General features: G+C 40.2%; 1 protein-coding gene across 1 annotated transcript in view; it reads left to right on the forward strand.

Moving 5' to 3' along the window:
- epha6 (eph receptor A6) overlaps positions 1-16,262 on the forward strand; it is a 172,339-nt gene that overhangs the window by 75,032 nt on the left and 81,045 nt on the right. Inside the window, exon 4 of the mRNA XM_069663594.1 lies at positions 14,635-14,790. Within this exon, the coding sequence (XP_069519695.1) occupies positions 14,635-14,790 (156 nt within the window). The remainder of the gene's footprint in view (positions 1-14,634; positions 14,791-16,262) is intronic.

The following is a 16,262-nucleotide window of genomic DNA, read 5'->3' on the forward strand; positions in this document are numbered from 1 at the left end:
TTGTTTCCAAATCCTAACCACACTATCAACTCATGCAAACCCTGGTCTCTGTCCTGTGCTTTGTACTTTGATGCCCACACACTCCACGGACCCTCCTCACCTCCTGTATAGCTCAACTCAACTTGCCGGTGAACAAAATCCATGGATATGGATGGATATGGTTATTCAAATATCCATCATGAAGATAAGCTTCTTCCAACATTCTGGCCTGAAAGCAATAGTGACATTAAACCTACATAAGGGAAACTTACAGGGCTGTACAACTAGGTGTACCTAATAGAATTCTTAAAAGTATATATAGGAAGTGCTTACTTCCTACACTCACTCACACTTGTGCACTCACAGTTTTCTTGCTTGTTAAAGAGCCCTTCGAACCCAACAGCATAGCTAATCCTTCCCTTCCACAGGTCTGTTTGGAAAACTTTCTCCCCCCCCAGCCCCCCCTCTCTCTGTCTCTGTCTGTCTATCAAGGCCTCAACAAAACATTCTATAGAATAATTCATTACCAGCAGCTGTGATTAATACACAGTTATGAGTCTGAATGGTTGAATGCAATCAAAGCAGCAGCTAATTAAACCATATAGCAGTGGCCTGAGATTGCCAAACTGAGAGGACTTACATCAAGAGAGTGTGATGAAGAGACTGAGCCAATTCTTTGTATGTAGCTGCCACAGCATGGTTGCAATTGGCAGGCAAGAGCCATAGACACACACATACACACCCACACATACTGTGCTTAGACCCTTCCCCAAATTACTGCAGACTGGAGGCCACATAGGGAGAAAATGGAGACAATACCGGAGACAAACATTGAGTCACAAACATCCTCCAAAATTTCATCTACAAAAAATTCATCTTTGATACACTCTCATTAGAGAACATATGTTCTGTATGTTGAGAACATGGAAATTAATGTTGTGCAAAGTGTTGGAACATTTCCTGGCTTCGCTTCGTTGTTTCGCCGCACATAATCCCGTCCATCAAGTGGCGCATTGCTGCATTGTTCAAAGAAAAATAGATTCAATCTGCTCCACTCGTCAGAAGCTTTTGATTTGTAGGTAAAATAACTGCAATGCATTAAAACAACTTTGGCATTGTGATTGAGTTTGAGATGGTGTGTGTTTGTGGATTCAGAGAGTGTGTGTTGTCTTCAGATCATTAACAAGAGAAGCTTGTGCTCTAATTGTGCTTATTCTCCACTAATTACTGGCAAATGCTTCCCGCTTGTCCCATGAAGGCACACTCCATCATCCCAGATGACTGCACTTGTAGTGTTTTTCTGTCTTTTGCCCAGCAAGTTCTCTCATGTCACAAATTTCAGCTGTAGAGTGCCGTCTTCCTGCACTTCTATTGGTTTAGACACGTTGTTTCTCCACCTTTCTCTACCATTCTTGTGTCAATAGCTGGCTAGTTTTGGCTTGTGGAAGACTTTGAGAACATAGACAGGGTGGTTAGAGGAGCAGGTAAGTTATGCACTCATTTAACTGGGTTCAAATGATATAATAGATTAGACACTTCCTGTGACAGTAAAAGATGTTTTGATTGCTGTCAGGTAAATGGTAAAATGGTAAATGGACTACACTTATATGTCGCTTTTCTAGTCTTGTGACCAACTCTACATGTCACATTCACCCATTCATACACACACTCACACACTGAGGGTAGATACTGCTACATAAAGTGCCCAAATGTCAATCAGTCATCACATTTACACACCGTTGGCTTTGCAACTGGGAGCAGTTTTGGGTTAAATTTGGGGCCTTGCCCAAGGACACTTTGACAAGTAGACTGAGGGAGCTGGGGATCGAACCACCAACCTTCCGAGTGGAAGACGACCAACTCTACCAACTGAGCCACAGCCGCCCCACGAGAATGCATTTGATCAAAACAGTTCTTCTAAAATAAATGACCTACCTCATTAGGAATAAAGGAATTCTAAATTTGAATAGATATCTGTTATTGATATGATTTATTGACATCAAAAAGGCATATTTTGTTGATTTGACCACTGAGGGATAACTACGTCTCCTTTTTATGTACCAAACATGGTGTATCATTTGTCATTTATCCACTTTGTGAATGTTTTAGTCCCGAAGCCACATGACCTTCTGCCCAGCCCATCATGCCCTTGCTAAAATGTATTGTTTTTTTGGGGGGTTTTTTAAGATTATTTTTCTTTTGGTATTTTGCCTTAATTTGATAGGACAGTGTAGAGTGACAGGAAATATGTAGATGAGAGAGTGGGGTATGACATGCACCAACTAAGCATCTGTACATGGGGTGTCTGCTCTACCATCTGAGCTAAACCAGCGCCCCTGAAATTATTTTTTTTCGTACCCCTTTAAACAGTCCAAGTTATTTGGTGTTAAGTTGATCTTGATGGCCACAAGCTGAAATGTGTGTGATTAAAAAGTTATTTGCACTGAGTTTTTAACCTCTTCAGCCATTTTTATCATCCCCAGGCCACAATGTCAATATTTCCCACATTGTTTCTCTTAACAGCCAGACTGTAATAATGTAGTCAGTGTTTACACAAAACCCTTTTAACTTCACTGACATTTAGTGCCAGTAGTGTGCCAGCAGTGTTTGAAAGTGATCATTAACAGATACTAGTCCAAGCCCTTTTACATGGAAGCAACAGAGGAAGAACACCATTCTCCCAGGGGTAGCTGCTAGACTAAACAGTATAATCACACAAATATTCATCCTGTCATCTTTTTTCCTTTTTTTTTTTGCAAAGTTGCTCACAAAGAAACAGCTTGACAGCTAAATTTGTCACACCCTGCTAACAACGCTGCATGTGATGACATCCCTACAGCTGCTTCTCAGAAATATAATCTGACACTCTTTACCAATATCCGTTATCTGTGAAAGCATCACTTTCATCATCATTATTTGTTGCATCTTTTTATTTTCCAGACTCAGAATGGTGTGTTTGGTGGTATGCTGGCTCATCTGGGGAGTTTATCTGAGAGACAGCACTAACACAGATGTTTTAAGTCATTTAGGAACCTTTCAAGATGATCTACTTTTTTGCCAGATTTATGCATATACTCATGGTAAACAATATGTGAAATATGCTGTATCTGTTTGCATAAGTTTCTGTGCGTGAGATTTAGAAAAGTAAAAGAAAAGGGAATTGAGAAAGAGTGAGAGCGAGAGAGAGAGTGAGAGAGATCAAAACAGAGCATTTAAATTGACTGATTCATTTTAATTTGACTCCAGATCCATTATGTTGTCGCCGATGTCACTAAGGGCCTGCCGTGTCATTATCTCCCTCTTGTGTTTGTGCTGTTTTCGAGAAGACATTGACGTTGTTTATTTTCCACAAGAAGGCCTTTATGCTAATGCGACCTCTGCTAAAGACGATTTGCTGTCGATTTAACAGCGTGTTAAAACCTCAATCAGCATCAATCATGCGGAAGGAAGGCAGGGAGTGAGGGAAAAGTTTGGGGCTAAGTCATGCTAATCCTCATAACACTTTATAATAAATTCATTAGACACGCGCACATTAACACACGGTCATTCATTTTTCAGAGGTGTATAGTCATGTGAGTATTTCTAATTAAACTTACGAACAGTGAAAGCAGTGTGACGAAAATGTATACCATGCAAGATATTTAAGAGCCATTCAATTATACAAAGTGTATATACCGTGTATTTATCCCAGAAACCTCTCAGAATGATATGACAAAACCTCTTTACAGCTAAAACTGCTTTAACATAGAAACAATAGTAGGAACAGTAGAGGTCAAGAGAAAGCAATAATGGGAAAAGGGTTGACTAAAAATAAAATGTATTACAAAGAGTAGTTGTTTTTTCATCATTGTTCTTAAAATTGTATTTTATTTTACGTTACTATCCCAAAAATCACCTGAAATATTGCTGAAGATTTGTTCCACCTGATTACTGAGCAAGCCCTGTGATTGACTGGTGATCAGTCCAGGCCTCTTGCCACCCTGAACAGGATAAGCAGTGTAGATAATGCATGGATGGTTGGGTGGATAAGTATGGATTTTTGGCTCTTACGCGAGTCTTGGTGAGATGTAAATAGAATTCACTGGTCAAACCATACTTGACTGTGGAAGTCTGTGTTAACAATATCACCAAAAATCTTTATAAGAGGAGCATCAATATACTACATATCATTCTAGCCAGTAGTTGCTCAAGGAATATACTGGATTTGGTTAGATTCTTTTACATTTGGACATAACCAGGCTAGTTATTTCAATCTGTTTTCTATCTTTATTTTAAGACCAAAGGGTCTCTTTGCTGTGGCTCACATGCAGACAATATATAATTAGTATACTGCATATCTTCCCATCTAATTTGGGTGACATTGCGTATCCTTATTGGTTGGACTGGTCCTTTAAGACCTCTTCCTTTACACCAAATTATTGAAGTGATAGACAAAGCAACAGTCTGACCTCCCCATACTTAAATGCCACTGCTTGCAGGGCAACAAGTTTCACATACCACTAGCAGATAATGGGTTCAGTGCCCGCTAGGCATTATCATGGTTTAAGCACTATCATGGATTAAGTGTTGTGATCAAGCATTAGAAATGTCCTCAGGTCAGCACTGTCTTGGAGCCAGTCAGGACATTATCTCACAAGTCAAGCTCAGACCATAAAAACGCTGCCTTACTGTCACCAGTCACCGTTTTGTCTCCAAAGTGAGATTTACAGACAAACTGTGCTCTCTCTCTCAGAGTTAACGGATGTCTTTTGGAAAGTTTACTACTCTGTTAGTTCATTTGGCACAAGACTCCTTCTACGCAGCCATAAACACTGCCATAAAGAGATCAGTGAGGCTGACCTCTGTTGAGTCCATAAAAAGATCTTGTCTCTGATAATGTCACTGATATATAAGCGATGGCTGCCCCTGAATAAGCCCATCCAGCACTGTTCTCTGAGAAAACTGGCTCTTATTCTCCTCCCTTTTTTGTGTTTTCATCTTCATCACATTGTATGGTTGTTAATTACATCGTTCCTCTGTTTCTCTGTCAGTCATTGTTCCCCATTATCTCCTTTAAGGATATCATATGCAGATAACTGATACATTTTACCACGCTGAAGGACACCATTGCAATTTTTAATGTTTTGTTCAATATGACCAATAATATGAGACATAACACTTTCTTTTGATGCCAGGTGTCTCTGTTGTTGCTGTAATTAATCGTCCTGTGTAGTGTAGTGAGTGTAGTGTTTAGAAATGTCTAATGCCTTTCATGTCTCACCAGAAACAAATTCTGTTTCATTCTGGTAAAACCAAATTGTCTGGTGTTAATATGAGATGATGTTTTTGTAACGATGATGTGAGACACATGCTGGTTGATGGGCTGTTTGTTCTAAAAGAAAATGTGTCTATATTCTGTTAACTTGCTTGTAATTAGTCAGTTGTTAGAGTAATTTCCCTGGCTATGCCCTGCCATGAATAAACAGGGGGCGGAGCTTTTAAAAGGCCGGTGAAGGGTGGGGTGTGTCTGTTTGTTTTGCTGTTGAGTTCAAATATGCACAAACTTTCATCAGAATCACTTACCGCACCTTTAAGCAGTGAAGCAGCGATTTCATGATGCTAAATAGCTCTCTAAGTGTAATGTCTCTCCCAGCCCCGCTCTGCATGTTGTCAATGAAATTGATAATTAGCTCAAATTATCTTTGTTAATAGCATTGTTTTTTTTTTCCTACAAACAAAAATGGCCTACATTAAAAGAGCGTATTACCTCTATTACCTGTGATCACCAATAATGAATCTCCAGCCATTGTATGTTATAAAAGCCTGATTCAACGCAATAAACGGCCATGCTTTAAATTACAAGTCTAATCAAACTGAAGAACAGAATCTATGCAACAGAGGAACTTCAAATGATTGTGACGTTAAATTTACTCAAGGGTGGGAAGAAGATCTAAATCCACACAATAGTTTGTTTGCCTGTGCTAAGTGGAGAGAAATCCTCTCAAGCTCAGTGAAGAGTCAGCCTCCCTTTATCTTGTAAACATGCTGCTTTGGAAAGCCACCAGACACGATGATCCCTAAATGTCAGGATTGAGATTAAAATCAGGTAGCAAGTAGGAGAGAGTGAATACAAGCGGGGTTACAACCGTGGGGTTGAAAGGACAAGCCTGTTTATGCTGGTGAGGGCGTGCAAACATGTGCACATGGTGTGAAGGAAGGGTGTGCCTAACAAACATTAATAACAAATACATTCATCACATAGACAACATAATCAACTATGAAGGGAAATAACCCTGTATGGCAATAATAAAACAAAAGGAAATCATATAGAGCATAAAAATAGGGCAGATTGGATAGACATAGAATGTCCAGTGCCTGCAATAGCTGAAGGTAGCTTAGCAAGATGATGATACTGACTCGCAGGATTTTGATTTTAACTATTCTGGCAAAGATCCAATATAGTAAATAAATAAAATAAAGAGATTAGTCATTTTAAAATATTAATAACTTGCCGACACTCTCACACCAATAAGCCTTCTTTCCTCCGTCACCTTCTGTCAGTGTTTGAGCAAACACCATCCTCAACACTTCAGCAGGGACGTGCTAGAGAGGAGCACTAATCCTCGAGTGCAAATCAGTGATAGCGCTCACTGCTTTCAGCTAATGAAGAGAGGGAGGAAGGCTGATGAGTTAGACAGACGGACTAACACAGAGGAGAGGAGAGGGCTTTTCAGTTTGAGTGTTAGAGAGTTGTGTCTGATTACTTTCACAACTATGAAACGTAGGTTCCAGAGTGCCACCGCTGCCGCTTTTTATGAGAAGCTGAAATAGAGGTGTGACTTCTCATCATTTCGAGTGTTAGTAGGAACTGCATATTGAATTACAGATAGGTACATTGTAGTTCTATGAGAGAACACAGACCAGGGTTGTTGGCGCACAGACAGAGGAGAACTCAATACTGTTTATCTCCCTGATATTGGCAGGCCTTTTTGTTTTGTTTGGAAGCAAACCTGAATATCATGTTGCATGAGCAAGGCAAACAAGGTTGTCATTTTCCCTTGATGGAGTATGATGTATATTATTATGTATGGAGGATGAAAAAGGACTTGGCGCTACTATTCTGCTAATATGCACAATATGTGTGGACATGCTGTGTACTGTGTCGTTACAAAGAAAAAGAAATAAGGCTTTTATTTTTATTGTTTCATAGTTTTCACAGAAGGGACACTGAGGAGGGTAATATCTGCCTGGAATGAAACTGAAAATAGTCTTCCATTTTTTCCCCATATGCAATACGTTTCAGGCTGCATCCCGCCTATAACGCCACCATCTCTGCAACGACCTCATCCTTTGCATCGCCGCCTCACCACGCTGCCTTTGATTTCAAGAGCTGAACTATTCTGCAACATTTGTTGATGTGGTTCTGCAAGTAAATGCTGCAGAATTGTGCTCCTCTTGGAATTGTTCTTCTTCGCTGACCACCGGGAGAGGAGCCCGCCATCATCGGCTATGCACTGCAAAGAGCAACAGAGTCATTTATACATGCACACGCAACGCTCACATATGCAGGTTCCAATATGTGTGAAGTTAAAGCCAGATTGAATGGTGTAATTGTCCACTCATAGTTGTATGTTTTTCATCGCCAACCTTATATATGTATATTACCAATGTTATCTCAATATAATGTAAGTAAAGGTAAAGATAGTATTAATATGGTAAACAAATGATATGTACAGTTTGATTAGGGTCAGACAGCCCAAACATTTGGTCAAGGCTGGGTAAAGATAGTAGTTACAGGTAAAACGCGATTGCATCATCACAGCTTCCACATTGGTTCATTGGCCATGTTGCTTGGCTTGATTGGCTTTAAAGTTGGCAGCAGACAGAACTCATTGAAAGCGCAATTGCCAACTGTGCTTCCTCTGTACATTGGGTTTAAATTTTCCACAGAAGGTAAACCAAGGGTGGTAAGAACCTGTCTGGAGGCTTGGTGGAGGCATTTTTCATATAGGTTTTACATGCCGTTGTGTAAACCATCCCACGATAAGTCCTGTAGACAAGTATCTTAAAAACAATAAAGAATGCTGTCCACCTAAGTGTCCAACTACTACAAACAAAAGGGCCACTACTTAGCTAACCAATCTGTTTATTTAGCCAATCAGAGAAGCAAATCAAGTAGGAGTTCCAGCAGATGGTCCTATGGAACACAATAGACAGTAAAGAGACAGACAGGCCTACTCCCCATGCATGTTCTTCCTGCCAGTTGCTCTTGTGTTTTTCAGGTCGAGTAAGTATGAAGTAGCATGCTTTACCACGCAGTCTGCTGCCTCTGGGTGTCAGGGCCCAGCTCCGGGCTTTGAGCCCGAGCTTGAAGATGTTCTGGATGACTTCCAGGTCTCATTAACCTTGGGCAGCAGACCCACAGTTAGATCAGAGTCCCAAAGGCCAGTGGGTCAGGATGCTATTCTCTCATTCCCTGTCATGCAGCTCTAGTCTGCTTGCTTCAAAAGTGTGTACAGTATACATTTAAACCTTCACACATTGCTACTGACACAATCTCTGAAAATATAAGTTTGTCAACTATCATTTTTTGTTTGCAGTAAAACTGTGTGTGTCAATCAAAAGAGGTAGAACCTATTGTCCACAATGCATTCCTGGAACCCATTGGCAATAGTCTTTGGTCGTCTCTCCAGTCCAACTTCCATCTCAAGTAGCTATTTGCACTGTTATCAAGAATCAGCACATACAAAAGGATACTTGGCCTGGATATCCTCTGTCACTCTTCTGGCATTGTGCTTCGTAACCAAAGTGAAAATTAATCAATTAACAGCCAGATCCCCGGGAGTCTGCATGAGTTAGCTGATGTTTTCCACTCAATGGTATTTTGCTACGTTGCCTAATTGGCAAATCGTCTGCGATAGCAGAGAAGCTAATGTTTGCTTGTTTGCAAAAGTAATATTCTTATTTTTAAATAAATTTTTGTACAGAACCTGACCAATGTATCCCATAAGATCTGATTCTGACACACGGCGGGCCATTTCCACTGTGAGTGATACAATCAATGTAAAGCTGGCTAAAGTTATTTGTCAAGCTAGATAACTGACATACACACTCAGATAGTACTTTGGTAGTCATAACGTTAGCGAGCATGCTAAGGTTAGCCAACTAGCTCTAACATAAATACACTGCGTGACTCTGGCATTGTGCTTTGTAACCAAACGGCAAATTACGCAGGCAAACCAGCAAATAATCACAAGCATTAGCCAGGCAGGGCAGAGCGGCAGGAGAGAGCTCTGGGATGAAGCACTTGTGCTGTGAGAGAAAAAAACGCTGCGCCCGGTGAGAGGAAAAAATGTTGCACGCGGGTTTTGTTTCTATGACAACAATAACTTTTACTTACTACAGAGCTAACAACAAGCTAACAACGTGTAGCAAGAAAGCCAGTTGTGAGTCTGTTTTGATCCCCAAAACCAATCGAAGGTCTCTCCATGATTCACATGCCCTGCCAATGTTGACTGTACCCCCTGACGTCGGTCACATTCCTGTTTGGCCAGACAGGCTTCACTAAAGCTTTTTTTGTTTTTTATTCTTGTATATACTTTGTGTTGGTGTTGTTTTGGTTGCTGGTCGTTTATTGGCATTATCCATCTTCATTTCACAGCTTGCGTTGTCTCGTTGACTGTAGTGGCGGAGAATGAGCTCTAGGCAGAGGTACTCGCGAATGCGCATATAGTACATCACATTGTCTTCTTTGGCAGAAAAAGCTTCCTGAGTGCTTTACATAAAAATCAGCCCACAGGCTGTTAGGGGCAATGGAGGAAGTTGGGGAAGGTCTCAATTTTTCAGTTCCTATAGTATCCCTTCACACATGGCAATAAAAAATGATTTTTTGCCCCGTTAATACATCATTTTATATTTACATATTTAATGACTGCACAGGGAAAACATACAGTACAATGTGTTCTCTCAATGTTTAGCTCTTTATTTATCATCTGCGAAAAATCAAACATATTCAAAAGGGTTCATAATAGAGGTTTAATGTAACCAATGCAGCAGTATACATACAGCACAGATAAGCCTGTGTGTGCTTGTTTATAAGGAGAAAATCATCATCCGTGATGGATCAGAAGTGCTTTTCGACACTTTCACTTTAAGGCCATTTTGTCTTTTTTCCAGCCAAAACCTCCAGACTTCGGTCACGTTTGACAAGCTGTCTAGTTCACTTCAATCTGCTGTTTGTCACTGCTGTTGCCATGTCCACTGGTGTGTGTGTGTGTGTGTATTCCAGCATGTGTGTGCTAACCTTCTTGCCAGTATGTGTGTGTGTCCATCCTTGGGTGATGCATGGTCAGCCATTGTACAGCTCCACTGTGGCCTTGGAACAGAGCCTGGCCCGACAGATTGCAGCAGGACACTGCGAGGTTCGTAAAGGAACATCCCCTCAGTTCAGCGAAGGTCGGACGGAGGCATCATTAGGTTGACAGAGTCTAAAACAGGGTCTGCTGGGGTGGGGGAGTTGACTGACGGTTTTTGACTCAAGGACATGGCGGTATCAGAGGTTAATGATGGAGGCAGCCTTGGTACGCCATAGGGGGTGCTACTTATCATACTGATACAGATAGCCTCTTGTCTGTGTATGTGTGCGTGTCTGTGTGTGTGTGTGTGTGTGTGTGTGTGTGGGTGGGTGGGTGTGCATGAGTGTGTGTGTGTGTAGCATGCCTGTGTGTGTGTGGGTGTGTGTAAAATTTCTAAGGGCCAATATAATTTGAATATTTTGAAATTTACATCATTGTTATTAAGGGTCAATATTCAGTTTTTTGTTTTTTTTAAGGACACGTTTAAAGTCATTTTCAGTAAAAGGACACAAAGATATTCTACTGAGATAAAGAATTAAAAGTAATATTCTTATTTTTAAATACATTTTTGTACAGAACCTGACCAATATATCCCATAAGATCATGTTCTAACACACGGTGGGCCATTTCCACTGTGATTGATACAATCAATTTAAAAGTTAGCGAACAATATCAATTATTCTTTTTTACAATTTCCATACACAACACCAAAAAGATAATTCAGTTCCATGACACTAGTGTTTGTGTGTGTGCGTGTGTGTGTGTGTGTGTGTGTGTGTGTGTGTGTGTGTGTGTGTGTGTGTGTGTGCGTGTGCGCGTGTGCGTGTGTGTGTATGTGTGCACTAACCTCTTTCCATCTGTCCTAATTGTCCCCATTTGATCAGAGCAGTCGTGGTTTCAGGCGCTTTCTTGTCCTCCCTACAACTCCATTTATCACAGGCAGCAATGGAGGCACACAAACGCGCTAGCTGCTTCAAGGTGAATCCCTTCAAATGGCTCAGCTTGAGTTACCTTGTTAAATCGATGTGCTTGGTGACAACTGGCAGCAATGGAGATCTAACCAGGCAGGAGACTTTTGACACAGAAGTGCTTTGGGGGTTGAGAAATACTATTTAAAAGTCTGAGCAGTCTGTCTCTTATTTTCTGACTTCTGCAAATTATTGCCAGCTTACAGTCCATTTTTTCTGTTCTTGTAATGAGGGGATTTACTTTATGATTTAGTTCATGCTGGAGTCTGTTGGTGTCATGATTTCAATTTCAAACGTATATCACCAAACTCAATTAAAATATTTTGAAAAAGGAATTCATTCTTCTCCTTCAGCCAAGAAAGGCAGAATTGTTATGCTTTAGCAGTACGGAACTCACGATGCATGAATAAGTTCTGGTGTTAGTGTTAGCTTAGATCAAATTTTGGCAACATTTTTCATGCACCACACTGAGGTGTTTAAAACCCTTCTCTCTGTGAAGAAAAAGAACAGGGAGTTGTTTGGTGAATTTTCTTTGTCTGCTCTATGCAGAGACTGTTTTGTAATATTTTGAATAGATCCCTTTCACAGTCGACATTTTTCCTTCTTATAGTAAGAAAAAATCACTGTAATAGTAACACTTCACACATCTTTCACTACATTTGTATCTATTCTCAGTAAGTCAGGACAGTGTAACAGTGAGCCATCATATACCAGGACGCTGTGTCAAAATCTGTCTGAATTAAGGTTTAAGGTTAAAAAAATTGTCAAAGCCAGGCTCAAATGTCTTCTACAACGAAACTATTGTTGTTTTAAAAATAAGATAATATGCTTTTGTCTTCATTCTTGTCTGTGAAATATAATCTGTCGTCTGGTCCAGGGGCGGATCCAGAGTGGTGGCCTGGGGCCTCCTTGAAATCTGACTGGCCACCCCAGGTTCCAACTCAAAATCCTAAACTATGATTGTCTATTTGCCTTGTCAGAGGCGCAAAATCAACTATTTGGGCTCTTACAACAGGCTGCTCGCATCTTTCTTTGCATTTCTATGTGGCATATTTTCTCTTGATAATACTTTAAATTGTTACTCTGGACATGCGTCTTCTTTTTGAGGCCTTACAGAATTTACAGAAAGATTTATATGTTGCCACTCAGTGCAAGTGGAGATAGAAAGGGTAAATAAATGCTATTTATCCGTGCTATTCAATAAATGCATATCCCCTCCATAAGTCAGTGCCCCAGTTGGGCCACCCCAGTCAAAAAAGTCTGGATCCACCCCTGGTCTGGTCAAATTATGCTGTTGACTTAAAATACTTTACTGCGAGTTTATCAGAATTCGTTTCAGCATCATGTAGAGATTCTACTATTACTGTACATAGCCAGGTGCAGAATAATGTGCAGTCTGAACATGTATGCCAAAATGTAGATTCCTTTTTCCAAATTAAAAGTGTTCTGTATTTAGATTGTGTCAATTTTCAGTTCACATTAATTAGTATTTAATTCAACTCTGAAGGGGTCATTGCATAGGTGAAAATGTAAACTCAATAAATAAATGTGGAACCAACTGGTTGGTTGCAACTCGTAGGCTATTTTTTAAGTGTATTCTACCATGTTAAATAAAGGTTCATTAATTCTATATGAATCCTACTGAGTGTCTATGATTGTTTTTGGAAGGACAGGTCAATTTTTACATTTTTGATTGGCTTTTTTTTTAACCTTGCAATGACCTCTTCACAGCAATCCTGAAGTATCTAAAGAGCACCTGTATGTGATTAAGAAAGACCCAGCAGCACTTCGTCTCTTTTCTCTTCACATGTATTTGTATATTCAGTACCATAATAACTTAATTATGTTTTAAGTGATAGGCCTTTTTGTTTTTTCATAGAAGGAGAGCGCTGGTGTAACTAATAATAATGAATACCCTCTGTTCTGTTCAAGTGTCCCAGTGAGCCAGCTATTAAGCTGTCATTCATTTTACTAGAAGCAACCTTGCCTTTCAATTTGTTACATTTTCAGTGAAAAGGCCTATTTCACAGTATTATTGTTCGTCTTTTAATTGCACTATTTCATGCAAAAGCATTTACGTAACGTTTCTGACAGAAATAACATATTTCTATCCTTAATTGACGCCTGTGGTTTCTTTTCCATTCTGTATCTTTTCCTGTTTCTGTGACACCAGGTTGTTTTTCTGTTGAAGCCTTGGAATATTGGAAACCCAGAATAAAAAAAAATCTATTCACATCAACACAAAACAACGTTCTTTACTGCTAAAATTACATAATACAAGAGAGACTAGGCATCCAAGTAGTCATAAGAAGTATCTTTAGGGTTAACCTTTTTTTTCTTTCAATCAGTGAAAGTGGGTAAAAATGGGGCTGCATTGCCACTGCTTTTTTTCTAGTTGAGAGTTGACATATAAAGTGTTCTGCTTGAAATAATAAATTGTGTCTAACGTTTCTCCTTTCATAAAATTACAGCTGACATGTCTCTACCATCATTTAGTGGCAACTTGTTGAAACTTGCTAACTAACTTGAGATTTAGTAATTAGTAGTAGTAACATTAACATTAGTAGTCAGTAGTGAGAAAAAAATCACGATACAGCTGGCTTGCGCATCTGCAAAGTGGTTGCCCTAGGTTGCACTCAATGATATGCATAGTGTTACCCCGTCCATTAACGGGATTGGCTCCTTAGGTTTCTGATGTCTCAAACCTGCGAATCTGAAAACGTGTTGTTCAGCCTGTCCTTGGTACGCTGCAGTTTAAAAGCAGACAGGCCCAGCCATGGCGATGACTGCTTATGTCCCTGATATGTCTTGTAGCACATGAGAAACACCACATGGAGATGTTTGCAAGGTTGAAAACTTGATATTCACTATAGAGAGGGTCTTTAAAAAATATATATTTTTAAAAAAAAATCATGAATATCCTTGTTTTTGTGTGTCTGTTAAATTCCTTTGTTTCCGTGTAAACTAGAACAGGTGGTGTCATTATAGTTCCATGAATCTTACTGCATCATTCTCCATATGTGAAAAGAAAACCGTTTTTTAACTAATCTTTACATATTTCATGGTATGGGACATTGTTTTACCAGATAAAAACCTGACATTGTTAGCTTAATTTATATTTATTCATATTGATTATCGACTAACAACAGGCAACGCCAATGAATCAGATATTATTGTTAAAGGCATTGCTGCTCTTAACAAGTAATACACTGTATGTCATTAATGGTTTCACAGCATATCTCCTGATGTGTAGAGAACCATTACAGTGTTTATATGTGTACTTTTATCTGTGTGCCTATAACATGGCCTCAGTTTGCTCATATCTTGTCAAATTGTCTCTCTGTCGCCCCTAGCTTGCCACCCAGGCTTCTACAAGGCATATGCTGGAAACATCAAGTGTTCAAAGTGTCCTCCACACAGCTTCAGCTATGGAGAAGGGGCTGCTATCTGCCGCTGTGAGAAGGGCTTCTTCAGGGCTGAAAAGGATCCTCCAACTATGGCTTGTACACGTGAGTATTACAGCAAGCAGATATTAACTTATTAACTATTACCCATTTGACACATGGCCACATAGAGGTACAGGGTTTTTGATGATGAGAGTCACTGCAAAGTTTATAGAGATTTTGTACTTATATAGTTGACAGTATGTTATTGCTTTGCGTCCAGTGTTCTCTCTGAATCTGCCCCAGCTGTAACTCCGGTCTCGTCTTTAGGACTTATCTGGTGTGAAACTGTACATTAGAGAGTCTCTGGATGAATTACAAGGCTTTTGTTCAGCTGCCTGGTCTTCATTGATGATTCACTGACTGTCATTACGACTTCATATTTGCATTAAATTACAGTTTAACTGGACTAATTCCCCTTTAATTAAAAAGCCATTTAGCTGTCACTTAGATAGACGGGGGCCACGTCTGAGAGCTCTGCAGGGTGGAAGAATGTATTTGTCTCTTATGGCGAGACAAAGCCAAATCATTGTGTGGAAGCAGGGAGTTTACAGTTCCCTGCAAGATGCACTGTTTGCAGAGAAATATTGAGAGAGGCTTTGCTCTGCGTACAATATTTTCATACCAAAATGTAGTGCAGATGACACAACACTTTGATACTGCTCTCAGAAACCCATGCTTTTATACTGTACATGCAGGCTGTCCAGTGCAACAAAAGTAAAAACAGTACATTACTGATAATAAAGGTAAAGATATGCCAACTACAAAAACAACATAATGACAAAAATGATTTCAGAATGAACAGATTAACAGTCTTTACATACTCCGATCAGCCATAACATTATGACCACTGACAGGTCAAGTGAATAACATTGATTATCTTATTACAATGACACCTGTCAGTGGGTGGGATATGTTAGGCAGCAAGTGAACATTTTATCCTTGAAGTTGTTGTGTTGGATGCAGGAAAAAGGGGCAAGCGCTAGGATTTAAGCAACTTTGACAAGGGCCAAATTGTGATGGCTGGACGACTGCAGCTCTTGGGGGGGGCGTTCCTGGTCAGCAGTGGTCAGTGCAAGTGCTCCAAGGGAGGAAAAGAGGTGATGTCGCGACAGGTTCATCGGTGGTCCGATAATACAAAAGAGCTACTGTAGCTCAAGTTGCTGAAAAAATGTATGCTGGTTCTGATAGAAAGGTGTCAGAACACACAGTGTATTGCAGTGTCTTGCGTATGGGGCTGCTTAGCCGCAGTCTAGTCCAGGTGCTCATACTGACCCCTGTCCACCGCCAAAAGCACCTACAATGGACACGTGAGCATCAGAACTGGACCACGGAGCAATGAAAGAAGGTGGCCTGGTATAATTAATCACATTTTGTCATGTGGATGGTCTGGTGTGTGTGCTTCGCTTACCTGGGGAAGAGATGGCACCAGGATGCACTATGTGAAGAAGGCAAGCTGGCGGAGGCAGTGTGATACTCTGTGTTCTGCTAGGAAACATTGGGTCCTGCCATTCATGTACATGTTACTTTGACGGGTA

Source organism: Semicossyphus pulcher, unplaced genomic scaffold, assembly GCF_022749685.1.
Source record: "Semicossyphus pulcher isolate SPU_LCO1_2020_fin unplaced genomic scaffold, fSemPul1.0.p SCAF_15, whole genome shotgun sequence".
Taxonomy (NCBI): Eukaryota; Metazoa; Chordata; class Actinopteri; order Labriformes; family Labridae; genus Semicossyphus; species Semicossyphus pulcher.